The sequence below is a fragment of the Siniperca chuatsi genome, linkage group LG17 (assembly GCF_020085105.1).
Source record: "Siniperca chuatsi isolate FFG_IHB_CAS linkage group LG17, ASM2008510v1, whole genome shotgun sequence".
In the NCBI taxonomy this organism is placed as follows: Eukaryota; Metazoa; Chordata; class Actinopteri; order Centrarchiformes; family Sinipercidae; genus Siniperca; species Siniperca chuatsi.
Genome location: NC_058058.1, coordinates 20,477,068 through 20,502,444, shown reverse-complemented (window position 1 = coordinate 20,502,444; position 25,377 = coordinate 20,477,068). Strand labels below are relative to the sequence as shown.

General features: G+C 41.1%; 1 protein-coding gene across 1 annotated transcript in view; it reads left to right on the top strand.

Annotated features, from left to right (window-relative positions):
• The window catches only part of trim71 (tripartite motif containing 71, E3 ubiquitin protein ligase), a 35,599-nt gene extending 22,135 nt beyond the window's left edge, over positions 1-13,464 (top strand). The window contains exons 4-8 of the mRNA XM_044171498.1: positions 843-977; positions 4,774-5,016; positions 5,254-5,751; positions 6,981-7,121; positions 7,247-13,464. Coding sequence (XP_044027433.1) covers positions 843-977; positions 4,774-5,016; positions 5,254-5,751; positions 6,981-7,121; positions 7,247-7,819 — 1,590 coding nt within the window. The 3' untranslated portion in view covers positions 7,820-13,464. The remainder of the gene's footprint in view (positions 1-842; positions 978-4,773; positions 5,017-5,253; positions 5,752-6,980; positions 7,122-7,246) is intronic.
• Positions 13,465-25,377: the final 11,913 nt, after the last annotated feature.

The window sequence follows — 25,377 nt, the reverse complement described above, 5'->3', positions numbered from 1 at the left end:
TACATACAGTCTTAACTGTAAATACAATACCAAAAGTAACATCTTTGCATGTTGCTCTATACGGCTGAGTATTGTTTGAAACATTTTGATTATACAGTGCCTGAGTACCAAATACCTTTTTATAGAATAGAATAGAATATAAACATTTTTTAATCCTTTTTTTCACATTACATAACATGCCAAACTACTCAGTATTAAATGAAGAACTTTGTCTAAATAAAATATTGTCTAAAGTTAGAATAAGTTAGAATCTAACCAAGGGTGCATTGTCAACTTTCGATACTGCACTATGAGGGGGAAAACTGTTTCAAATGTAGTGCTTTTGCGATGCCGACTTTGAATATTAGGAGTCAGTAGTGGTTCAGCCCAGCGGGAAGTTGCATCATTTTGTGCAGTGTGAAGTGACTTCCTATTCCTGACCCATGTTTCCTTTTTCCCCTCTAAAGGAGTTGCCAAACGTGAGAAAGGAATAGATCACAAAAACTGAGCAGGTGTTTGTGCATTCACTTGCCAGGAAGATGTCACATACAGTGTCCTTTCTTTTAATGTTTCCTGATGCTCTGCATCCTGTTTCTTGTGCTCATCTGTATCCCATCTGAGTAATAAAACAGACCGGGCGGTGGTGTGTTTGAGCATTTAGACATTCCTGTCCTTTGTCATATGACAGAGTGAGAGATTATCATGTATCTTTGCTTATTCCTACATCTAGTGTCTTTCTGTTTGGTCCATTATTATTTGAAGTGGTCATTTTTTTTCTCTCTTGCTTCAGCTGATTGTCAAATAAGCTGACCGTTTGTTATGCCACATCAGTAAGATCATATCATTGTGTTTGGTTTCCCCAGCTAAGCATGGAGAAGGTCCAGGCCATGGCAGAGCAGGTGGAGATCAAAGCCAAGGTGGTGCAGACTGAAGTGAAGGCCCTTGTCCTCAGACACAAGAAAGCCCTGGAGGAGAGGGAATGTGAACTACTGTGGAAGGTGAGCTGCTACCTTCATGTTTATCATTGTCCAGTCAATTCCTACACTGGGCAGTGTTTTACTGCTGTGTTTTACCAGTCAATTTCAGTTTTGTTGTGGTCTGAGGCCCCTGTGCCTGATAGCTATTGGCCGATTGTGCCAAATTGACCTGAATAACTAGTGTTTTCTGTACTTTTCACCCAGGTGCTAATGAAATATCCTGTTGGCACCAGGACCCTCGAGTACAATACTGTTGTTGCGGCATGCACATCGCAGGCTTGTTGTGATTATTCCAATGGCAGTGTGTTTGTAAAATGCATTACTACCTGTGACAGCCACATTAAAAGAGCAAACAAATATCTTTGCTTTATTTGGATCTCTCTGGATAAGAGGCACGGAATGAGCTGCCAAAATAAAATTTAAGAAAATGGGCTTTGATACAAATCTAACAGTCCTACACTATGAGAAAAATAATAAATTTATTTTTTAAAGTATTTTATTTATAATTTTTGTCAGTTCACAAACAATTTAAACATCCTCATGTTCAACATGACATCTTACATCCTCATCCATACCCAAACCCACCCTCTCACATTCATACCTTAACTCATTTTTGAGTAGCCTGCGACTGTTTTTCAATAGGTTGAATGTGCTGTTTTATGAGAAACGGTAAACATACATTACTCTGTCTATTTTTAAACAAAAGCTGAACATTGTAACTATCATGAAGGTAGGAATTATTAGAGGACTGTTGTGTTGTATTGTGTTGTGGTGTACCTAACAAATGGCAACAACAGCATACCCATAACTTTATATCCCTCATAGTTCGAAGAGCGAAGCCATTATCTGCAGGGAGAATAATGTGTGCTTTTAGCAGAGCATATAATGTCTTGTCAGGATTGGTTAATTAAACTTGTTTAAGCTAAACAAAACCAAGGAGCCAGCTGTTAAGCTGGCAGTTTGGCCTACAGCCTGCACTTCAGGAACCCTCTTCAAGGACCTCCCAGGTTTAAGGTTACCCAGAGAACGAGTGGGGTTTTGGGTGAAAGAAAAAACCCTCATCCATGAGGCCCCTCAACCCTGGCTAAAAATCCCTAACCCTTTGGTAATAAATGAATAACCACATAAAGAGGTGACTATTACATGCATGCCATTGGACCAGTCAAGTCTCTTACACACACACACATGCAAACACACAAAACCAGCATCATATTAATTGCGACTGAAACCAGATAGTTAAATGTGTATGTGCATTTATGTACATATGCAAATTTGTTGCTTTGGTCCCGACAGAACATAACCGATAATTTAGCCTACCAGCCACCAAACTCTCATTTCTCCTCTTCTCCTGAGAGCAGGCTCAGTGACATTGTAAAAACTGACCTGTGTCTTACTCCCTCAGATCTTACAGCTTTTGTGTGTGTATGTGTGTGTGCAGGTCAAAGTGTCACAAAGAAGGTTTTCACTTACCCATGTTCCCCCTTTAATCCTTTTTACACCACTGCAGGACTCACTCTTTATCCCTGACCTGATGAAGTCATTACAGGCAACCATAGAGCACACACACAGTGTCTGTCTGTCCTTTTTTCTCTTTCTTGTGAACTAACGACTGACTTAGTGACTGTTTCACATGTTTCATGACAAGTGTATAACTATGTGGTGAGTTGTGAGCGAGTTTTTCAGCTCAACAAAAATGCTGCACTGGTGCCATGCTGTATCAGTATTCTGCTCTCCGGTGCCTTCTTTACCTGCCACCTTTTGCACGCCGCTCTGCCCCTCTGCCCCTCTGCTTTCCTCAGCTCAGGTGTGGAAAGCTTGCAGGTTAAGCTTAACAACTCCTGAATCATACAAGATATTGGAAATTACTCCACTAGCGCTACTACTTCCTGTACTGCAAGCTAGTGTTGATGGTGCTGACAGTGGTGTTGGGGAAAAATGAAACTGAATCCAGGAAGGCGCTCCACAGTGACTCAGCACTGTGTCACTGAAGTAGATAGATTTATGGCTGAGAGATGACACCAAACGCACTATAATGTGACTCACGGGTGAAACGTTTGACTTGAAAGCTATGAGTGTGAGTCTGGGCGTGTCTTCTATATGTTATTGTGTGAATGTGTAGCGCAGGAGTTGTGCTACCACGTGAAGTTGTAACTTATAAGTAGTTGTTACATCAAAGAACATCAAGCTCTCCCTCTCTTTTTGCTATGTGAAATACACATCAACTCTGCCACTGAGCGTTTTCAACTGAGGAACTAAAACAAGTTGTCTGTCCATCAGAAAGCCTAACTTGAGTCTTTGTCTTCAGTGACTATAAAGAGTAACTCTAGTCTCACAGATGCAAATTGCAGTTCCACTTATGCCCAGGATTAACAAAAGACCCCTCTCTTGTGGACACTTTGTTTCTTTCAGAGTCCCTCCCTACTATCCTATCCTAAAAGTCCTTCTAACATAGAGGCAGTCAGGCTATTGTTTTATACTCTTTTTGTTAGGTGACGGTAAGTAAGAGCCCTATCCCTGCTTCTCAGCTTCTACCACCCTTTTACCCCTCAATGCTTTGTTCTCACTGACTGTACTGTAACTTTATCTGGCTTCTCACAGTAACAGAAATGTCTTGTTTTATGATTAGCTGAATAATTCACCCCAGTAACACTTTAGTACTCATTTATTTTATTTTATTTTCTTCGGTTTTATAAGCCCCCGACCCGGTATCTCTTTGAATAGTATACTTTGTATACAATGTTGGACATTATTATCTTACGGTCTTCTGTTATATTGTTAAGGCAAGAAGAAAGAAACTTACGACAGTCGCTTACAACTGGATAAGCAATGTTTTGTAGGGTTGAATTTCAAAAGAAAACCACATAAATAATCTGGAACAAGAGCAAATCTCATTCTGTGTGTGTTTTTCAGTTCAGGAAAACGAACTCCCCAATAAAGATAATATCCGTAATTTCTTTTACATTCATGGAGTCTTTACTTATTACACAGAAATACATGTGATTTGAAGTAATAGAAGTTTATGATTTCATTACAAATCATTTAAATTTTGTCAATTGCCTACAGTTTGATTTGACCACTGGAATCAGTAATGCACTATTAACTTCCATGCCCATCAACCTAGTTAACTTCAAATAAATGTTATAATATCAGTGAATGTCTCCTGTAACTATCTCTGCTTCGTCACTTTACTTAAACTACATTCTACTGGACCGCCTAATATTGACACACTGATGCCCAATCAAAATTGTTGTTAGTAGCTCATTTTCTTCTTGTTCTTTTTCTTCGTCTTCCTGAATATCTGAGAGACTTGGCATGGACAGCACATTGCTGCCATCCTGTGGGCAGACTTGCTAGAAACTGTGGTGTGGAGATACTGGGAGACCTGATGTCTGTTTGATTCCACATTCAGTTTTATTTGTAAATTAAGGAAAAGTAGAAGTGGTTGCAACTCAACTGAATCTGAGCAACCATTACTAATAAGCCCTTACAAGGTAGTAAATCAACCACAGAGTGATTTTTGAAACCTTATTTTGTTGTGTTATTTAATTGGATTGCTCTATATTGTATATTGTTCATGTAGTTGCGTCACCACAGGAACAGAAACACCTACAAAATACAAAAATGTCTGCAACTGTGTCTGTGTTTTGACTGTCAATATTACCTGTGCTGATTAAACTTCACCATTTTACAACATAAAAAATAATGATGTTCATGGATCAACAAAGTGCCTCTGTCATGTGCTTTCTATGCTGTTTGAACAATTATGTCCCATTTGGTGATGGTAGACATTCTGTATTCTGGTTCTGTCTCCTTTCAGGTGGAGAAGATCCGTCAGGTGAAGGCCAAGTCTCTGTACCTGCAGGTGGAGAAACTGCACCAGAGTCTGACCAAGTTGGACAGCACCATCGCTGCTGTCAGCCAAGTGCTGGATGAGGGCCGCCACCTTGATGTGCTGCTGGCCAGGGAGCGAATGCTCACCCAGATCCATGAACTCAAAGCTTTGAGGGGCTTGCTACAGCCACAAGAGGATGATCGCTTCATGTTCATTCCTCCAGAGCAGGTAGGCACTGTGACCCTGTATATCATGGATCATAATCAAGTGGTCAGCACCTAAAGTTTTTGTGGGTTTTAACATTATGAAAGTATTGCTATGTTTACCTAGCCTGATGTAATATTAGTAGTTGTAGGAAGTGTTATTGCTGGTTAACCTTGGGGATCATTTAAATCTATTGAGTTTACAAGTAAACCTTTTAAGAAACACAAAGTAATTGAATGTATTCCATCATGGTTCCTGCAGGCTCTGTACATAGCCATCCAGTCCATGGGCCTTATCAGCAGCGGAGCCTTTGCCCCAGTCACCAAAGCCCATGGTGAGGGTCTAAAAAGTGCACTCCGTGGCAAGCCCACCTCCTTCACTGTGATTGGATATGACCATGACGGCGAGCCACGTCTTTCCGGCGGGGACACAGTGTCTGCAATAGTCATGTCAGTCACAGATGGTAACCTGTCTGCAGCGGAGGTAACGGACCACCAGAATGGCTCGTACACCGTCAGCTACCTGCCTAAATGTGAGGGGGAGCACCATGTGTCAGTGTTGGTGTGTAATCAACACATTCAGGGCAGCCCCTTCAAGGTGATCGTGAAGTCAGGGCGGAGCTATGGCGCCCTGGGCTCCCAAGTGTCAGCCTTTGGGTGCGAGGGGGAGGGAGATGGTCAGCTGTGTCGTCCCTGGGGCATCAGCGTGGACAAGGAGGGATACGTGGTGGTGGCCGATCGCAGCAATAACCGCATACAGGTAGAACATTACCTTCAATCTCGCAGCAATCACACTGTGGCAAAGTATGGTCAGTGAGTTGGTTGTTATAAAACTTCTCTCTCTATACCTGGCCAGTGTCGCACATAATTTTTATTTACAGCACTTAAGTAAATGATTAAAAACTAAGCCATTAAATGTGCATAAAGCAAATTTTAAGATAGCTACTTTATTTTCTGCATTTATTGTCAAAGCGACTCTACCTCCTTAATTCTTTCTGTATTATACCTTCAATTCCAGTCTGTCTTTACTCAGCCTGACAAACACAGAAATCTGCACTTAAATTACATTTAGAGTAGTTATATTTAATTTATCGTTCACTCATTAGTTAATGCTAACTTTTCACTGTTGATTTTTGTGCTAAAATGTTTATGTAGGAGTGTCTGCTAAGCAAACTTTGTGTTTGAATGTTGAAAATGGCATGAAGCTTATTTCCTCCTATTTTCCCTCTTTACACACACACACACACACACACACACACACACACACACACACACACACACACACACACACACACACACACACACACACGTTTGTTTCACTATCCCCTGTGGGGGACAGTCATTGATATAATGCTTTCCCTAGCTCCTTACCCTAACCATAACCATCACAACTAAATGCATAACCTTAACCCTTACCCTAACCTTAACCTAATTGTAACCTGTACCCTAAAACCAAGTCTTAACCCTCAAAAATCAATCTCTGGGTTAGTTATGGGTTAGTGTGCATTCAGGTTAAAGTCCCCACCGGGATATAAGAACATGAAACACACACACACCTGCATACACCACAGTCACTGTGATGTCTCGTCACTAAAAGGTTTTTTTTAGTGAAGGGTGAAAATAGAAAACCTAAAAAGTAGCACTGTATTTAATAGAACAAATGGCTTCAGTTTGAAGCTTACAGTGACAGGAGGGCCCTAACAACTTACCACTCACTCATGTGCTTTAGTGGTTCTCTCACATGTGTATTGCTTTGCTTGGTGAAGACATTAGCAGTGTGAACATTAGAGTGCTTGCAGAAAGCCAAGCAGAGAGTCTACGGTCTATAAAAACTACACAAAAATACAACAGAGTTTGACCATTGCATTTAGCATGCAGATTAATGAGAGAGCTTTACAGGACAGTTGAGTTGAGTACATAGTGAGGGCTCTAATGTTGTAAAATTAAAGTGGAATCAGTAAGCAATGTTTTTGTTCCTTCCCTCTCCAGATATTCAAGCCTTGTGGTGCCTTCCACCATAAGTTTGGCTCTCTGGGTTCCCGGCCTGGTCAGTTTGATCGTCCAGCGGGGGTTGCATGTGACAGTCAGAGACGAATCATTGTGGCTGATAAGGACAATCACCGTGTGCAGGTATGAAAACCCACTTAGACACAATCAACACATTTCATAGGTAAACACATAGCTCCCCATGCTTACTCTCTCTCTGCTGCAGATGTAAACATGTTGGGCCCTAAGACATTTGCTTTATCTGACAGGTGTTTACTTTTGAGGGCCAGTTCCTGCTGAAGTTTGGAGAAAAGGGTACCAAGAATGGGCAGTTCAACTATCCCTGGGATGTGGCTGTCAACTCTGGGGGTAAGATCCTGGTCTCGGACACCAGGAACCACCGTGTGCAGCTCTTCGCCCCTGACGGCTCTTTCCTAAACAAGTACGGTTTTGAGGGGGCCCTGTGGAAACACTTTGACTCTCCCAGAGGAGTGGCCTTTAACCATGAAGACCACCTGGTGGTGACCGACTTCAACAACCACCGGCTCCTGGTCATCCGGCCGGACTGCCAGTCAGCTCGCTTTCTGGGCTCGGAGGGCACCGGGAACGGGCAGTTTCTGAGGCCCCAGGGTGTCACTGTGGATCAGGAGAACCGCATCATCGTGGCAGACTCCCGCAACCACCGAGTCCAAGTGTTCGAGCCCAATGGAAACTTCTTATGCAAATTTGGCACACAGGGGAGTGGCTATGGACAGATGGATCGCCCCTCAGGTGTGGCTGTGACACCTGACGGAGTCATTGTGGTTGTTGACTTTGGAAATAATCGCATCCTCAAGTTCTAAAAGTTTATTTTTGCATTCTCCCCCTCTGTTTGCCCTTTTTCCAGTTTTTGGTTTGATGAAAGAAAAGGGAGGATAGAGAATGAATCAACAGACACAACAGGAGGAGAGCTCAGAGAGGATTGAGAGCATGCTGGAGTGAAGGGAAATTAAAACTGTAGATGATTATTTTTTTCATTTACATTGATATTCTCCCAATCAGATATCTGTGGTATGTATGACAAAGGGGACCTCTACAAATTGATAATCAGTAGAAATAGAGCCATATCTTCCCACCTCAGTCTCAGCTGCTCTGACTTCTCTCTGAACCTCTCCTTAAGTATCCATCTCAGGGAATTTCTCACTTTTCTTAAAATCTTGTACCCTCTGCTCCATACCTACCTCATTTAGCTCTTTATGAATGTACTCATTGTCACTGAGCAGAGGTTTTAGTCCGTGAAGTTTTACAAAGAAGAAAAGTCTACCTCTATACTTTATTTAAGAGAGACAAAAACGAATAGACTGTTCAGTTGATATTTGCACAGGATTAATGAGATTCTTGCTGTGCATTTTGAAATATGAGTTAAAGTGAACCTCCTGAATGTTGTTACTGAGACAATACTCAGACCACTGTAGAGGCTGCATGATTTATTCTCATTATAGGGCTTCGCTCAGAGAGGAAACTAGGTTACAGTAGTTTCCTTTTTCTTGTTTTTAGGCTAGTATTTTCCGCTCCTGTATCAGCCTTTTTCTCTTTGTGGTGTTTGTAGTGTCTTGGTAGAGACACACAGACACACACACTCACACACACAGAAGAGGACTGTGCGAAGCGATGCCAAAATTGAATTAAAAATTAGCTCAGGTCACGGTATGACTGATTAAAATGATCAGTACTTTTCAGGCTCTCCCTCCAGCTTTAATGGCTAATGCTGATTAGATGGATTTATTGACAAGTAAAATTATAAAGCCTGTAATAAAAGAATCCCAAGTTTTTGATCATCCATACACCCCGCCCCATCCGTGTCTCATAAAACTGGATGAACTAATGTTTTGGTAAAATAAGACAACCTCTATCGTTACTGTCCTGTCAGTTGCATGAACAACTAAGATGCAGAGATTAGTATGCGAGAAGCATCTCCTTCAAAAGGGAGTACCCACCAAAGGATTTTAGAGAGGGATTTTCCAAGATCTGGATCTATTAGTGAGCTTAACGTAGAGATTTAATCATATAGTTGAATGACACCTTTTTGGTGAGGCACGCTGTGTGACAAAAGCCTCAAAAGTAGACTCCTAATTTAACTGTCCAGAGGACATTAATGACATCAAATGACAGGCCTAATATTACAATCCTTTGGATTTAGATTGTGGTTAAAAGCCACTTCCTTTGGCTCCTGGGGCCTAGGATTTAGTCTGATGAGAGGGCATGATCACAAAGCCTGCCCTATTTATTGATGCTTGCAGTTGAGGAGACCTCTCCAGATTGAGCGCTAGTAGACTGATTCCTCTAAAGTTGGAGGTCTATAGAAAAACTACTGGAGTTAACCAAAGTTAGAATTTCTGCACAATGGCCAACTGTAGATTTGGCAATTAAAGAAACAGAAAATCCCCTTTTAAAAACATTCTCTTAAATAATCATTGTTGCTGGGTCTAAAGTCTAAAGTTCATAAAACTCATGGAGTTGAGCTCATAGCACTGTCCACGTTAGGCTTAGAAGAATGAGGAGTGCTTGGGTCACAGTTTATTGTGCATGAGTACTTTGACATCCTGCTAAGACCAAGGCCCTTGCTGTATGAGGCAGATTTCTAAAAATTTTCCATCTGTCTGCAGACATGTTCGTGTAGAGAACAGAAGATACCCGCACCAAAGAGAACCCCTTCCTCCCCCTCGCATGCATCGTCTCAGCCCATCAAACGACGCCCCAGTTTTATCATTATTAGACGGCCCATAGGCTCAAAGTAGCATCTCAGATTAGCCTTTGTATCCCAATCTAATTACCACAGAAACTAATACTTTGTGGTGAAAACATTGTGGGGTTTTGAATCCCCTTGCCCTTCGTTCAATTTGTGTCCCACTGGAAGCACTAGACAATAAAGGTTCTGTTGGCCACTTTCTTAGTCTATCAAAGAACCTTGGGGCCTATGAAAAGATTCACCAGCCGGCTCTCACCTCTGAGGAGAGGGCCGTCTGCACATGATCAGGATTTACATTGTCATATCTCAGATATCCTGTACCTCAACCTTTCTTGTATACCTCAACTTCTGAATACCTCAAGTTTGCCACTCACAACTACTGTACATTGAAACATTCAAATACCTCAACTTGTTACCCATTCTGAATACCTCATTTTTACTCTTTTATTTAAGTATACTTCGTTAGATATTTATGCATTACAAATATACCTCATTCTTTGAATCTTGTTGTGTTACAGTCCAGTACATGTCCCGTAGCTCTAGGACCAAAGATCATAATGCTGTTTCGAGTTGATTTGTATTATGGTCATCGCTCCACCTTCCAACCCTGAACAGCTTTTTAGTTGTTCAATCTACTGTAAATTGCCTGGTAAACTATGCCTTTTTATCAAAAAGACACCAAATATTTCATATGAAAGCATTGTGCCAAAATTATCTGTGAGAGTTCTGTGCCAAACAGTGTTGGACCACGCTGTTGTAGACGACAAATGTCACCGGACCATTATATCATAGATACAAATGTTAAATCAGAGCACCTGAGAATAAATCCTCGCTCTCTGATTGGATGCACTTAAGAGGGCTGTGCCCCATTTATCTTTACCTCATGATGATGATGATGAACGTGCAGATTCCACTTGTGCTTTGTTACTGTGCACAAGGGGTGAGGGGAAGAGGATGTGGCCTCTTGTAAAGAGTTAAGAACTTAACAAATCCGCCTTTGAATGCACAAGATTTACCTCTAATTTCTGCACAATTTACCAATATTTCAGTGTGGATTTTATGGTGCTTGGTGTTGGTTGTGGAGGACCTTGAGACAAGTCTAAACTCAACCATTCTGACTGTGCCTAATGCGTGACAACAAGCTGGTTTATTATTTAAGTGGAGCTATTAGCACATTGATGGTGAGCCGGTTTGAGTCTACAGACCCTGCTGCTTTGATCCCAACACCTAGATTCACCAATAAGATTGTTTTTTGCTTTTCAGTATTACTCTGTGAAATGTTCGTTCATGTTGCATCAGTTTTTTTAAATTAAGATTGCAGAATTCTATCTTTAAGATCCTTAGGTCTTCACTCTTAAAGAGGAAAATTGTATTTTAAACCTTTTATTTGTTTTTTCATTTTCTTGCATGCTTTAAAAAGTCCTTGTATTATATTGACGTTTCTCAGATAGGTGTTGAAAAACTCAAATGGGGTGGGTAGCTGACTATTGGGATGGTTTTACCAAAATATATACCCAAAGATGTATATGTGTGTTAAGATTGTGTTGGATGGAATTAACCTTTGACCTTTGCGATTGTATTTCCTGTTCTCAAGAGGCTCTGCAGAGCACAACCTGTTCAGCCAGCCATGCCTCGATTCCTGCGAAACAACAGAGGCAGAGTTTTCAGATAAATGCAGAAGGCTGGTGTTCCCCATGACCATTAGTGCTTAGTTTTCTTTACCTCCTTATAATATGCATAATATGGGTAGACATATTAACATATTGTCCTTTCACACTCAAGCCCTGTAACTTTTGGAAGCTGTAAAAGCTTCCTGCTGAGTGTAGATTTACCTTACCCACAATGATGAATCAGTAAGGCGGCCATTTTGCGTTTGACCTAGTAATGGGAACTCTCTCACTGTCATGTGAGAAGCAGCTTGGTTTCTCCAGGGCAAGCTAGCAATCGCTTCCCTCTTTGTCTTTATAAGAATCCAGAAAATGTGGTGATGGTTGCTGAGCATGTGATCGGTTGACTGCACTCCTGTTCGGCTGTTTTTGTTTTTTTTTTTTTTTTTTTTTTTTTTGTTTTTTTATTGGGCCCGTGATTGTTTTTTTTATTTCTGGCCTCTCACAGCTTTAAGAGAGGAAAAGCAAAGCTGCCCCAGGTGACGTGTGCAAGGTTGTAGACCTCCTTTTAATGATTGTATACTCTAAAGAAAGAGAGAAATAAAAAAAAATAAATAAAAACAAATGTTGGAAAATTTAGAAAGGAAAAATATAAAACTCAGGTAGTTCTCAGCAGACCTGCCTTGCAGGTGTCTCATTGAAATGTGTCCCATAGTGATGATGTAGTGACTCTATCCCCCTGTTATTACCTCTCAGTACTAGTCTGATTCTTTTGTGTGCCCATTTACATATTATAAAACAAATAATTTCTAAAACAATAAGGCTTTCGATTAGTTTCCCCAGATGAATCTTTGTTTTTTGTTTTTCTTTTTTCCATTTTTGTTTTCTTTTACAAAAAAAGTACAAATACTTCTCACCACTTGATGCTCATTGACCCTTTTAGAATGTATTTTGTGAAGAAAGGGGTTAAATGGGATCTTGTTGATGCTCACTCACTACAACCAGCTGCTGGTAGCATTACAAGACATACTAGAGCACAATACTTAATTTTTCTCTAACATTTGGTGCTAAAAGTTCCACACCAGCAATACTTTAGAGTATTAGGTGGAATCATGTGGTAGTAGTGGAACATGCAGCATCATATTCATTTGTAAACCACCTTTACTCCTCGGGGTGTTTGGCCTGAGGAGTACAGCCAGCTCTAGTTTCCGTTGTGTCCTGTTCTCCCAGCAGCCGGTTGTGTATGGAGTGGGTATTGTGTTTGTGCGCTGCATCTGTGTTGTTTAAGCAGAAATCCACTGAATGTATCCTCCTAACAGTCCCAGAGGCAGGGCGAGCCAGTGTGGCCAGCTGAGGTTAGATAGGTGCTTCAGGCGCTTCCTCAGCCAGGCCGCTGTGTGTGTGTGTGTTTGTGTGTGTGTGTTTGCCAGCACACCTGCCCTCCCTCTTAACACACACTCACACATTGTGGTGAGTTTAAAGGGACACTTAACCCCAAAATCAAAAATACATATGTTTCCTCTTACCTGTAGTGCCATTTATCCATCTACATTGTTTTGGTGTGAGTTGCCGAGTTTTGGCGATATCAGCCGTAGAGATGTCTGCCTACTCGGCTTGTGGTGCTCAAAGTGCAAAAAAACTACATTTGAAAAACTCAACAGCAATGTCTCTTTCCAGAAATCATGAGCCGGTTACTCAAGATAATCCACAGACCTTGTTGTGAGCAGTTTCATGTAGCAACAATTTTCTTTCTACTGATAGTTCCTTCACTGTTGAATTTTTTAAATTTTTTTGCCGCTTTGAGCACCACAAGCCGAGTGCCATATTCTAGTTCTATTATATTAAAAAAAATGGGTGAAATTCAAATTCATTATATTCAAAAAATCTCCATGGCCGATATCTCCAAACCTCGGCAACTCACACCAAAACAATCTAGATGGATAAATGGCACTGCAGGTAAGAGGATTGATTTTGGGGTGAACTTTCCCTTTAAGTGCAGATGTCAGGTCTTCAGTCTAATTAAGGCAAAGGAGACTATAATATATTGGCCACCTGCTGCTCTCTTTGTACTCTGTGGACTTTAAACATTTCCTATGCAGTTGTTTGTTTTTTGTTTACACTTAAATAAAGTTGTATTTCTTTGACTTCAAAACCTGTGACTCTTTCTTTGCTCTTAAACTGCAGAAATACTCAAATGCATTATTGTTGTGACTGTTTCTCTCAGATGACTTCAGACAGGACATAAGCATTTGCACAGAAAATCTAGTGTGTTCAGTGCTGCCTTCACTCGCTGTGGGTTTTGAATACTGCAAGTGGTATATATGCACACACGCATGATGTAGCCATAAATGAGCCACACTCATTTAAAGCTTAAGGAATCATATCTGTGTATTATTCCACAACTTCTTCACAGTACACACGTGATATATCTCTGTCATCTTATTTTTTTCCCAGTGTTGAGGGGACATAAGGTAATCAGTGCCTCTTTTATTTATATTTTTCTTTAGCAGTGTTCGTTCACATTATATGACCTAGTAAATGGCTATACCTGCTCAGGACAGAATAACACACACCTTGTGTTACTTCATAGTAAGTCTGACACTGGTTTGGACAGGTTTCACTGGGGAAAGGAAGAGAGCACTACTGGCTCACAGCACCAGTAGTTGTAGCACTATTATAAAGTAATGCCACTTATTCTTTGTCACTACTGCTAGTACTTACTTTTTGATGAAGAAATGTAGAAGACACATCTTCCGCTGATTCATAACTGTTAAAGTAGCTTAGTGAAGCCGTTTAGGGTTAAGTTGCGCTCTTGAATGTTGCAATTCGAGTTTGTGTGAGAAGACTGCCACATTAGAGGTTAAAGCAACAATACAGAAAACTTACAACAGTATGGTCGAAATATTCTGATGTGGGGAATTCTTTTCTTTCTTTTCTGGAGTTGATGACTTTCGCACCAAAAGGTATTGTGTACATTTTAATTAAGTTCTACTTAACATGTAGAAGGTCCATATATAGACTTTACCTGATTTAACCCAGGTGTAACATGTACGCATCAAATTATTTACAGTATCTCCAACATGAAAATCAGAAACTAAGTGGAAACATGATACAGTAGGGATAAATCTGGATGATAATCTATCATCAGTGAAATAGCTCAACAAGAAGAGGACGAGACAACACAAAATTGTGTAATAGTACAAAAGAAATATCGTAGAAAAGGTTTCAGTCGTAGTCATCTGGACACTGTTTTCAGAATCAAGACGTTTCGGCTCCCATCCGGAAGTGTCCAGATGACTACGACTGAAACCTTTTCTACGATAGAACACTCCTGGACGAATGAGGGACTACACCGTCTTACAAAAGAAATAGTAATCCACTACAGCTAAATGGAATGCAGCCATTGTTAATTAGTGTTATTAATTACACCAGTGCTTTTCCCGCTGTGACAAATCAAAATGCAAAATGTGTTTCCTTTGAGTATTAGAACAATTTCCTGCCTTTACTGAGCAACTCAATCCCAGTGATTTGGAGTTGGATTTATATTGACAAGAAGCCCCAAGACAAGTTTCCCCACAGACTCAGACTGAGTTGCAGTTCCCTTCCTCCACAACTTGATGTCAGCAGAGCTACATTTCTGGTTCACTCTGAGAGCAACACTGCGGGCTACTTACTATATGTTGCAATAGATTTGTGGCACGGTATATTAATGAATGATCTTAATCAGATCAGGAGGAGGACTGGATAAGAATGTTAGCTGTGTGAAATGTACTGTGGAGCATCTGTGTGATTGATATATCTTGATGTGAAGTGCATCTTTCCAGCAATCAGTAGCAGTGAGAGGGTTGGAAGCAGTGAGAGAGGTGGCTGTTTGGACAGAGATGAGTCGTGAACTGCAGGTTTGCAAAATTACAATGACAAGACACGTCACGGTGTCGCTGATCAAACACAACAGCAGGCTGCTGGGACCTCAAACATCCCCTGAGCACTGAGTTGGGACAGCAGGAGCAGAGGAGCACCTGTATGTGCGAGCCCCCAACAGATGGCTGGGAGGTCCTCGGTTGGTGTGTGTTTGCGTGGATGTCTGCATCTACTGTATGTGGCTCTCAGAGGAGCCAATTAGCTGTAGCAGACTGAGAAGGTGCCACAGAGCGCAAAGATCCAGATTGTTTCGCTTTGGTGGCGGCACAAACTCGCCTGCTCTGCCAGAATCAGCCGAGTGCATCAGTCACCTCTAGTCACCACAGAGCTGGTTCAGAGACATGTTTATAGTTTTACTCTACGTATTTGTTTGCACTGACCAAAGAAGAGGCTCATAATAAAAGACCCAGAATCTGTGATAGACCAAAGTGTACACCCAACCAAGACCAAACAAATCATACATTACATACATACATTACATTATGAAATAAATAATCATATGAGTAAACAGTATAAAATATATGAGCAGCTGTCTGCTTCTCCAAACTGCGCACCGACCCCCATCTACTGTACTGACTCTCGATAAGTACCTCATACAACCCCACTTCAAAAAACGAACTATCCCTTTAAGAGAGGCAGGGGGTATGTGATTGGCTGAAAGGTGAGAGGGCGGTGACTGCTGTCAACACCACTGTCATGAAAAGTGACATGAAATAAAATGTGACATGAAATAAAAGTGCCTTTATGAAATATGAACGCAGATAAAACTAAATAAAGAATGATGGAACAATATTTCAATAACAAAGAGTTTTAATAATTTCTCAAATTATTTAACCAATTATTTGTTCATTTATAGATTTTTCAATATTAATTCATGTAATTATTTCTTTCAAAATTACTTACTTATTTATTTAACATTGAACACTTTGGGGCTCCATACATCTCAGAATCTTTTTATTTTCCAAATAAAAAGTTTTGAGTCACCAAACCATCATCTGTTTTGAGGCGTTTTTTTTTTTGATCCGTAGACAACTTAGAGTAATTACCTCTACAGTTATGTTTGAGCTTAACTGAGAACATTATTTCTTGTGGACTAAGATTTCCTTTTGAGCAGGTCAGAACATATGATACAGCACCTTGATGGTTGTCTTAATGTTAACCTGAGATACAGAGGCGTGGGCGGATGTGACCGACCCCTCTCCTACAGAGCAGAGCGAGCAGCCGATGTTGTCTTGACGTTGAGGTGACGCAGGGCGTGACGTAGTCGAGACTCCAGAAGAACGTGATCCCCCCGAGGTGCCTTCATATCCAATTCAACCCTGGTACTGAGGAGAGTCATTCCTCAGAGTTGAGGAGGTGTCATGAGGGAGGAAAAGAGGAGGGGGCAGATGTGTGGCAGCAGCAGAGGGAGAGAAACAGAAAGAGAGATAGACACATTCACACTCTTCAAAGACTTTTCAAGCTTATTGACCAAGAGATGTTTGCGCTCGGCCTCATCATGGAAACAACCAGATAAACAACCCTGCACATGAGATAATGAGGCTTTTCACCCAGAAAAATAACAAGATACACAAAGTGAAAAGCTGGAAAAAACAACTTTTTGTTATTGGATGTTGTGGGTTTGAAAAAACAGTTCATGCCATGGCAGTATTTTAGTCATTTCACTTCACCTAACATGCTCCTCTCTTCTTATATCAGCTGGAACTCACTCGGTGTCATATTGTCATTGAATTCCCCTCCGTGTCTTAGTGTGAGTAGTGTCATGTAATGTGGCAACAGAACATTTTATTCTGTTGCCTCTTTCATGCCTGTAGTCACTCCATGATCAGAGCCTTACCTTATCTTTAGCAGAGCTGAATCTGTATGTACGTGTCTGTCCACACAGATTCAGCTCTGCTAAAGATAAGGTGTTAAAATCATCCTTATGTCTTGCAGTGCCTGTTGTTTATTCACTGTTGCTGCTGCTGGGCCGATTTGCTGCAAGCCAAGAAATTACCTCATTTACTGTACATTTACCATCCTATCCCCTTCATCCTTTTCAAATGTATTCTGTTGTGTAGTTTTTTGTTTTTTTTTTCTACCCATAATTGTACTCTTATCAGAGTGGGAACGCCTCAGAAAACACCTACAATGACAATAGAACCTTCTTTTTTTTAATCAGAGGTAGAAAAGAGCGCCTACTTGTAAGCCAATCCATTAGTCTCCCCCACATGCAGAGACATTCACATACACACTTACACACACCCACTTCAACAAACATCCAGAATGCACCTACACATGCATGCATGCACACACTTTTCTACACCAGTGATAATGATACTCAATGAAGGCAATTGACCAAACTCGAAAGATGATGCCGAGAGTGAAGGGCAGATGCAGATCGAGGTGACACGCTGAGTCATATTTTGGCTCATTTCCTTTCAGGAGACAGGAGCTCTGCGTGATAGCTTTTTGGTGAACCCCTTTAAAGACAGGACAGTTGAGTTTTGATGACACTGTGTTGACGTAGCAACTGTGGGACATGTGGTTACTTATAGCCATTGCAATAACTGATGTCCTCTGATTAATTTCTTTCATAGACAAATTGAATCTTTATCCTCCTCCTCCTCATCCGAGTCATGGCAACCCCACTATAGCAGCGTCGTCAGGCAGAATGTGATTGAATGTGAATAATGTGGGGGGAACATAAACCGATGCTTGTAATGCCTTGTAACCTCAAGTTTTGTCTAAGCTGACCACTACTCTCCCTAGTCATCATGCATCAGAGAAGTTTATTAGACGCACACACACTCCTGCGTGCGCATACACACACCTGACCAATCCATTATAGCAGGCAGTGGACTGATATCCATACAAAGCGACAGATGCAAGATGGAGCCATGTAAGAGCTCATTGACCTCTGCTCTGTTCTGGGCGCTGTGTTCGCTGACGCAAATTACCCGCCCATCCCTCCCATGCATCCTCCCAGCAAAATGAGACCGACTGTGGATCACCGCATCTCCTGCACAGATATAGCCTGCTGCTGTCCAGAAATTTGAGTCCTTTCATGCGTGTGTGACAAAGAGAGAAATAACCGTAGAGGAAGTGAGGGAGAGAGAATATGAAGTTCAACAGTGAATTCTAATAAAAGACAGCAAAGCAATGATGTGCTTTGACGTGTCCTCTCTAGGAACTTTTATTTTGAATTAAATCAACATTTTAAATTTTGTAACACTAATTAAAGCATATTAGTCAGCAAGCTAAAGGTATAAAAGTTTGCCAGCTAATTTGTCCCAGTGACCACTTGCGCTACTGCAATGAAGAAATCCGCCTGCGGCCCAAAAAGCATCAGACCACCATTATAAAAGAGACTTTTTTTGGCGTATGCGCTCGCCGAGCAATTTTCATTTAAGTGACTGGGTGCCATCTTTGCAGTCTGGAGTTCTTATAATACATCCATGGTTCACAGACACAATGCATCTATCTATCTATAACATTATCTCTTCATCATCAATTGCAAGTCTCTTGTCTTCATCAAGGACCACAATGATAATAAGTCTACTTTATTTGTAGATGTGTGTGATTTAATGTCTCTTTTTTAATGTCAAACTAAAAACTTCCCATTAGCGTTAGCTAGCTAACCTTGTTAATGTTAGCTTGCCTGCCAAAATGCATGCTACTACATTTTGTCAGTTTCTGAGCTCCATACATTTGAAGTCGCAACAAGATAAGAGAAACAAAAAAGATGGAAAAAAAGACACCTTGCCCCATTGAATTACTCCAACAGATTGTCCCTGAAAAATACCTACGTCCTTTCACTTTAAGTATTTACCTACAGTATTGATTTATTGCTTCAAGAAAAAGTCTCCTGAGAGTGGTTAATTTCACTGTGTTTTTTTTTTATAGTTTAACCAGCCAATTTGTCATTCCCTAACTCCTTGTTTGTTACATCAACCTCCTAGAAGTCAGTCAAGCATAAATAGGTGTGCTGCTGTCAATATGATAATCTTATTATTTATTCATTCAGCATTTCTGTTTGTCTTTCTTGCTCTTGTTTCTCACAAGTGTGTCACATATGGAAACAGCCAGGGGGAGCTGAACTTCTCATAACATATCAAAAACAGATTTCCCAGGTTGCCACAGTCTGAAAAGGTCAGCACACACCCACACCCACACCCACACACACACACCCACACCCACACACACGTCATTACATGAGATCAAACACTTGCAATGTTCTGTATTTCACCCACGATCTTCTCTTCATGCAACACATTTTTTCTGCATCGCCATCCTCCTTTTCGGTCTTTCGCTTTATCTCCCACTCATTCATAGAGTTTTCTGTTTGAACAGAAAGACTTTTCCCTCTCTGACGACAGCAGAAGACCCAGTGATGAAGTGCATCAAAGTTTGTTTCATGTTTGGGTGCAGATGCCTGGCTTTTCATTCTGAAGCTCTGATTGGCTTTAGAGGAACACACTGGGTATTTGGAAGACTGGCCCATTTCAGTCAACTTACTTCTTAAGTAATGTGAACACAGACACAAGTCATCACTGTGTTGAGGGATCCATTCATCTAATGCTTTAGCAGCATAATTTTATCCGAAGTTAAGGAAAAAGACATTCACTGCTAAAGTTGTTAAGAAGCATGGCGTGTAGTCGATAGAGATGTTTCTATTTCAGGTAAGCAGCAACATGGTCATCTATCTAAAATTACAAATGTTGACCTGACGGTGGCACCAGAGGAAAGGTCAGGGGATCACTAAAGTCATTAGGATTCATCCGCCGAGAACCATGAATGTCTGTACAAATTGTCCCAATCTATCTAATAGATGTTGAAACATTTCACTAAAAACCAAGAATGTCAACCTCATGGTGGCGATAAAAGTAAAGTCAGGGGAAAGTCCAAAGTCAGAGAGCTTTATCCTCAGGGGACCACTAATTGACAAAAATCATGGCAATCCATCCAATAGTTGTTGAGATATTTGATTATTTTTTTCCCAGTGTTTTTCAATACCACTTTTTAATAAGTCAAAGGTTAAATAATCAATGGGAAATCAACTTAAGTTGGTTGAGGTAAAAAATCTCTTTGGTTGGTGTTTATCTTCGTCCAGAATGACACTTGCTTTGTCTATTTAGCTCCTTAGTTCATCAGTACGACCCTGCAATAGTGTTGTGCGAGTGAATCGTTTGAAACGAACAACTCTTTTTACTGACTCAGGAGTCACAAGTCCTCATCTCCGCTAACTTGTTCACTGACTCGCCCCTCCCACCTGCTACTAGCTAGTGCAGACTGCGAAGACGAGGCGAAACCACGTGTCACTCACACTATTGTGCAACTCTTATATTAACTGTATTTGTGGAAATGTATCAAGTTAGTTACTGTATTAACGTAGCCCTGTGAGAAAAGCAACCACTTTGGTGCTTGTTTCAACTCAGTACTTGCTCTCCCAGCCCCCTGCCCTGAGCTGACGGTCTGACTCGGGTTGCATGAATCACTCACTCACCCACAAGTTCCGTGCCACAATCAGTAACCGTCCATGACTTTCCATTTGTCCCTTTTTGTCCCCTTGATTCTGATTGATCAATCATGAAATCCAACAGTCATTCATGTAATTTCTTATTAGCAGACCATGTTGCTACGGATGCCGTTCTGATCATAAATCTATGGGACTGACTTCCCACACACATTCATGGGAAAAGGTGTGGCTGTAAAACGTAAAACGAATGGATAATTTTTTTGGAGCGTCACACCCCCCCAGCAAAATGACTCGCTTCACTATCAGAATTTGATCAGTTCGGTCTGATAACATTTGGAAAGTCTAGAAGAGCTGCATGATTAAATAATTTTATCCCGTTCAAGTTAGCAGAGGGCTAAACTGGAAGTTAGCTGGCTCGGCCGGTGGAAGTCTCTGGTGCGCATGCTCTATGGGCGCTGGGGCCGGTGGGGGATTCCCCAGGCTCTGGGTGACTGACTTGGACTGCTTGACCTCTGATCTTGACGGATTGTTGTCTGGCTGCTACAGCAGATCAACTGTTTCCGTCTCGCTGGCAAACCGGGCCCCACCCAACCCTGCATGGAGACGCCCAACCCGGCATGGAGATCTGATGGTCCGCATATTTGATTTGGCATAGGCTTTTTACGCCCTTCCTGACGCAATTTATCCGGCCTTAGAATGCACTGGCTTGTGCATCCCCAGTGGCTGGGGAGCAACCCGGGGTACAGTGTCATGCCCAAAGTCACTTCGACATGTGGACAGGAGGAGGTGGGGATCGAACCGCCAACCTGCTCTACCACCTGAGCCACAGCTGCCCTCCCTTGATGGATTGTTGTAATAACCCTTTATTCATGACTTAAAAACACTTATAACTGCACGCATGATGGCTTATTTGAAAGTGAGAACCCAACAACAATCCACCTGTCTGCAGTTGTAAATGTTAATACATTGTTAAACAGATTTTGGCAGTTCGGTGGAGCAAAAAGAAAGAAAAGGCAAATGTTATACTGAAGGAGCATAAACAGCAGCCAAAGAGATTTTTCACAACCTGGCAACCCAGAAGTTTTTCTTATTAATGCTCATAGAACATTTTTTCAAAACCACTGATACAGCCATTAGTTACAACTTATAAAGGCTTTATAAAGGGTGTCTTATTAGAATGAGAACGTGATCCCCTTTAAAGCTGCTTTCATTGTCTTCCTTTTGAGAAAATCAAAATCAATCCGTTATGTATCCGGAAGTGTTGGCATGGAGCAGCAGTGTTAATGATCCATGTAGAACATGTGGGTAAGTTCTCTATCACTGCGCAGACAAACAGCACATTGAGCTGAACATTTAAAAGTCATCTGATAGCGAGATAAGAGGCTGGGATGGCGTTGTTGCTTCCGCTGGGATAATGATTTAGTCAATATCAATTGAGTACAGCAAACACAGTTCTATTGGCATAACAGATCACTGATCGATTAAGTGGCCCACTGCCAGTTACTTATTTGAAATCAAATGAGTGTAGGGTTATTAGGTATTAGGTACTGTATATCATGTTATAGATGCATTTGTTTGGTCTATTTATTTGGATAAAACGGAATAAAAAATCCCTCAGCTCTACAGAGCTTTTTAGCTTCCTTTAACTCATTGTTTTGTTTTCACGGCCAGCAACATTACTGTTTTGGTGCAGTCTCACTGCTCTCATCAGCCTCGTTTCCAAATGCAGTCGGCAGCTGTTTTCAGTGTAAAAAATGCAACGCAACTAGCTGGTGAACATAGGGGAGCATTTAGCCGCTAAAGAGCCAGATATTTAGTGGAGACCAAAACAAAGCTAAAAGGAGACTGAATCTTAGTCTTAAATGTGTCAGATGGACACAAACATCGAATTTTAAATGAATGCTATTGTTGTTTTCTGTCTGCTCGATGTAAATAAGCCACAGTTTGCTAACATGTTGCCATTTTAACTTTATATGGTGGTAATGTCAATGTTTACAGCTTGATGCATTGCCCCCAGGTGGCCAAAAAAACCCAATTCATCCAGTTTTAAAGAAACACAGCCCTCTCCTGGTTAGGAAATCAGGGCAGCATGACAAGAAAAGTGGAACTTACCCACTTCCTTCTTAACATTCTCTCAGTCTCTATTCTCTCCACTTGTAGAGGAAGAAACCAGCACAGCACACTAAATGCACAGATGCTTTTCTAAAATTGAGACATAAACTTTTAAGCTGTGAGATTTTCCCCAGACTTGTAAAGCCAACATCTGTCAGCCCGGCACCACAATAGCTGTGAAGCCTCTGGGCCCATCAAATATTGAAGTGATGAGCATTAAAAATGCACAAGGTTAACAATTCTGTGTTGTTTCTCTGATCCTTCTCCTACTGATCATCTTTAAAGGACCCAGACAAGCAGCAGGTCACAGACAGATATCCATCAACATCCAAATGGTTCCCAATACAGTTTCACTCATTCTATTACATTTCTGTCTCCAGCAAAACTATGTCTTATTGATGTAGAGTAAATAGAAAACGAGAGGGTTTATAGCTTTAAGCTCCAGTTTTTCTGTATTAAATGTGCCCACAGTTTAATACAGTTAAACACTATTAGTTCTGCCTTTACTCTCATGCTGTATGTAATAGTTGAGGAGAATAAAAGACGTTCAGTTGAAGTGCAAATCTATTCTCATTTCTAACGTCTCTCTCATCTCAACCCTTTTCCCATGTCCTCACCTCTGTCTTTTTCTCTCCAGAGTCCATTTCCTTTTCCTTTGTTCCCCTTTCTCTTTCTCTCTCCCTCTGTAACAAAAGTTGTGAATAAAAACTCTAATGAAGACCAGAGAGACTTCATAATGGCACATCACCATAAAGGTCCTCAGGCATACATAAATAAAGACCGAGTGACAGGGAAAGACTTTCAGCTAAGAATGAACTTCATTATCATGATGATTATTTCACTTAAGAGGCCTTTTTTCAGAGCTGGAGATGCTTTTGATGTTGGAAAATAACCTGGGAAAGGACCCACATTTCAACTGCAAGACCCCAGAATGCAACTGTAGCAAAGCAATGATCTTTCACTACACGTGGACCCCTCTATCATACTGATCCCCCTGCAGCAGCAGAAACACTACCACATGCTTCTGTGATTCGTCTCAAGGCTGCTATATTTTGACATGTGTTGATGGCGGATGCATCCATCAAGCTGAACAGGACAGAGATTGAGAGATTAGAAGCTTTACTTCTGTTCTTGCTGTCAGCAATGACAACAAGCGATGTGACGCTGTCGGGGGAACTGTAGTACATTTTTAAAGATCCTGTTATGCATGGGGGTGTGTGTTATTTACATACACGAACACACACAGTGTTAAATATTTCTGAGGCTCTCTCTGAACGGGCTTGCTTCAGCAGTAAAAACACTAATGATCAGTGGCACCACGATAACATCACCAGCATGGAAATGCTCCAGGGTAAAAGTTAAACATTTAAAATGTTGACACTGAAGTTATTATTAACGGAAAGCAAAGATTGGGCTTGTGTTTACCCGTGGCTAAAACAAACAAGCATTTGTTTGTTAGCTAAGTGAAGTACCTCATACTGGACAAAAGTATTAAAATTGGTATGGAATTTTATTGTAGCCCCTTTACATTCATAACCTCTAAAAACTAAATCTTTGGTGAAGTCCAGTTTTAACTGTTAGCACGAAAAAATCTTTTGTTCAACATTCACCAAAATATCCTTAAAAGCCACATTAACCAATTTTACGGCCACTTGGGGGCAGTGGAACAAGCTAATATCTGATATATTATCACCTTAAAAAGGAACGTGATAGCAAACAATTGCACATTTACACATCCAGTAGGCACAGCCAAACATTAGCATTCATTTGTATTTGGTCTTTTCCACAACAGGAACTTAACGACCCGTAACCTGGGGCTCCCCATAACCTGAACCTGTACGAACCCCCTCAGCTCTAGGTTCTATGTTCTGCCTTGTTTTCTACTGTGTTTTACAAAACAGAACTTTTCGGATATGCGTGAATGGAAAGTCTAAAGTCTAAACACAATCCACACACTACATCCAGACTGTCACAGCAACCTGGCAATCCACGACCCAATTCAAAGGGCGTGTGCGCAGCTGCTCTTTGTGCAGGCAGACGGGCCATCGTCAGGGCAGGACGGTGCTCCACCTACCCCCCCACCCCCTGCCAAAAAAACCTCCCGTATTTTGAAACCTAAATGTTGTCAGGTATGTCCCCAACACTACCTATGCTGTGCAACAATGTACAGTTTACACAGACAAATGCAGAATATTGCAGCAAAACACACGTCAGGCATTCTGAATCAGAGTATCGCCTGTATATTAAAACAAACTTCCTTTCAGTGCTTATCTAAACACGTGTCCTGCAATATTAATTGTGGTGATTTTCTCAGTTTTTAGATAACAGAAGTCATTTTCATGAACCTCTTTTCACAGCAGATAGAATAATTTGTACCAGACACAAATATGGGGCACTATGTTGTCGATCCTCTTGACATATTTTGGGCAAAGTCACCAATGGGACAAACTTACAAAAAGTCACAGCAGTTCAGTGGTCATTTGTGTGTTGTAGTGACAGTTCCCTCTGAGAGTAAAGGTGAAGAAAAAAGAACAAAACAACAGGGTGGGATGGAGGGAGATGTTATCATCCCCT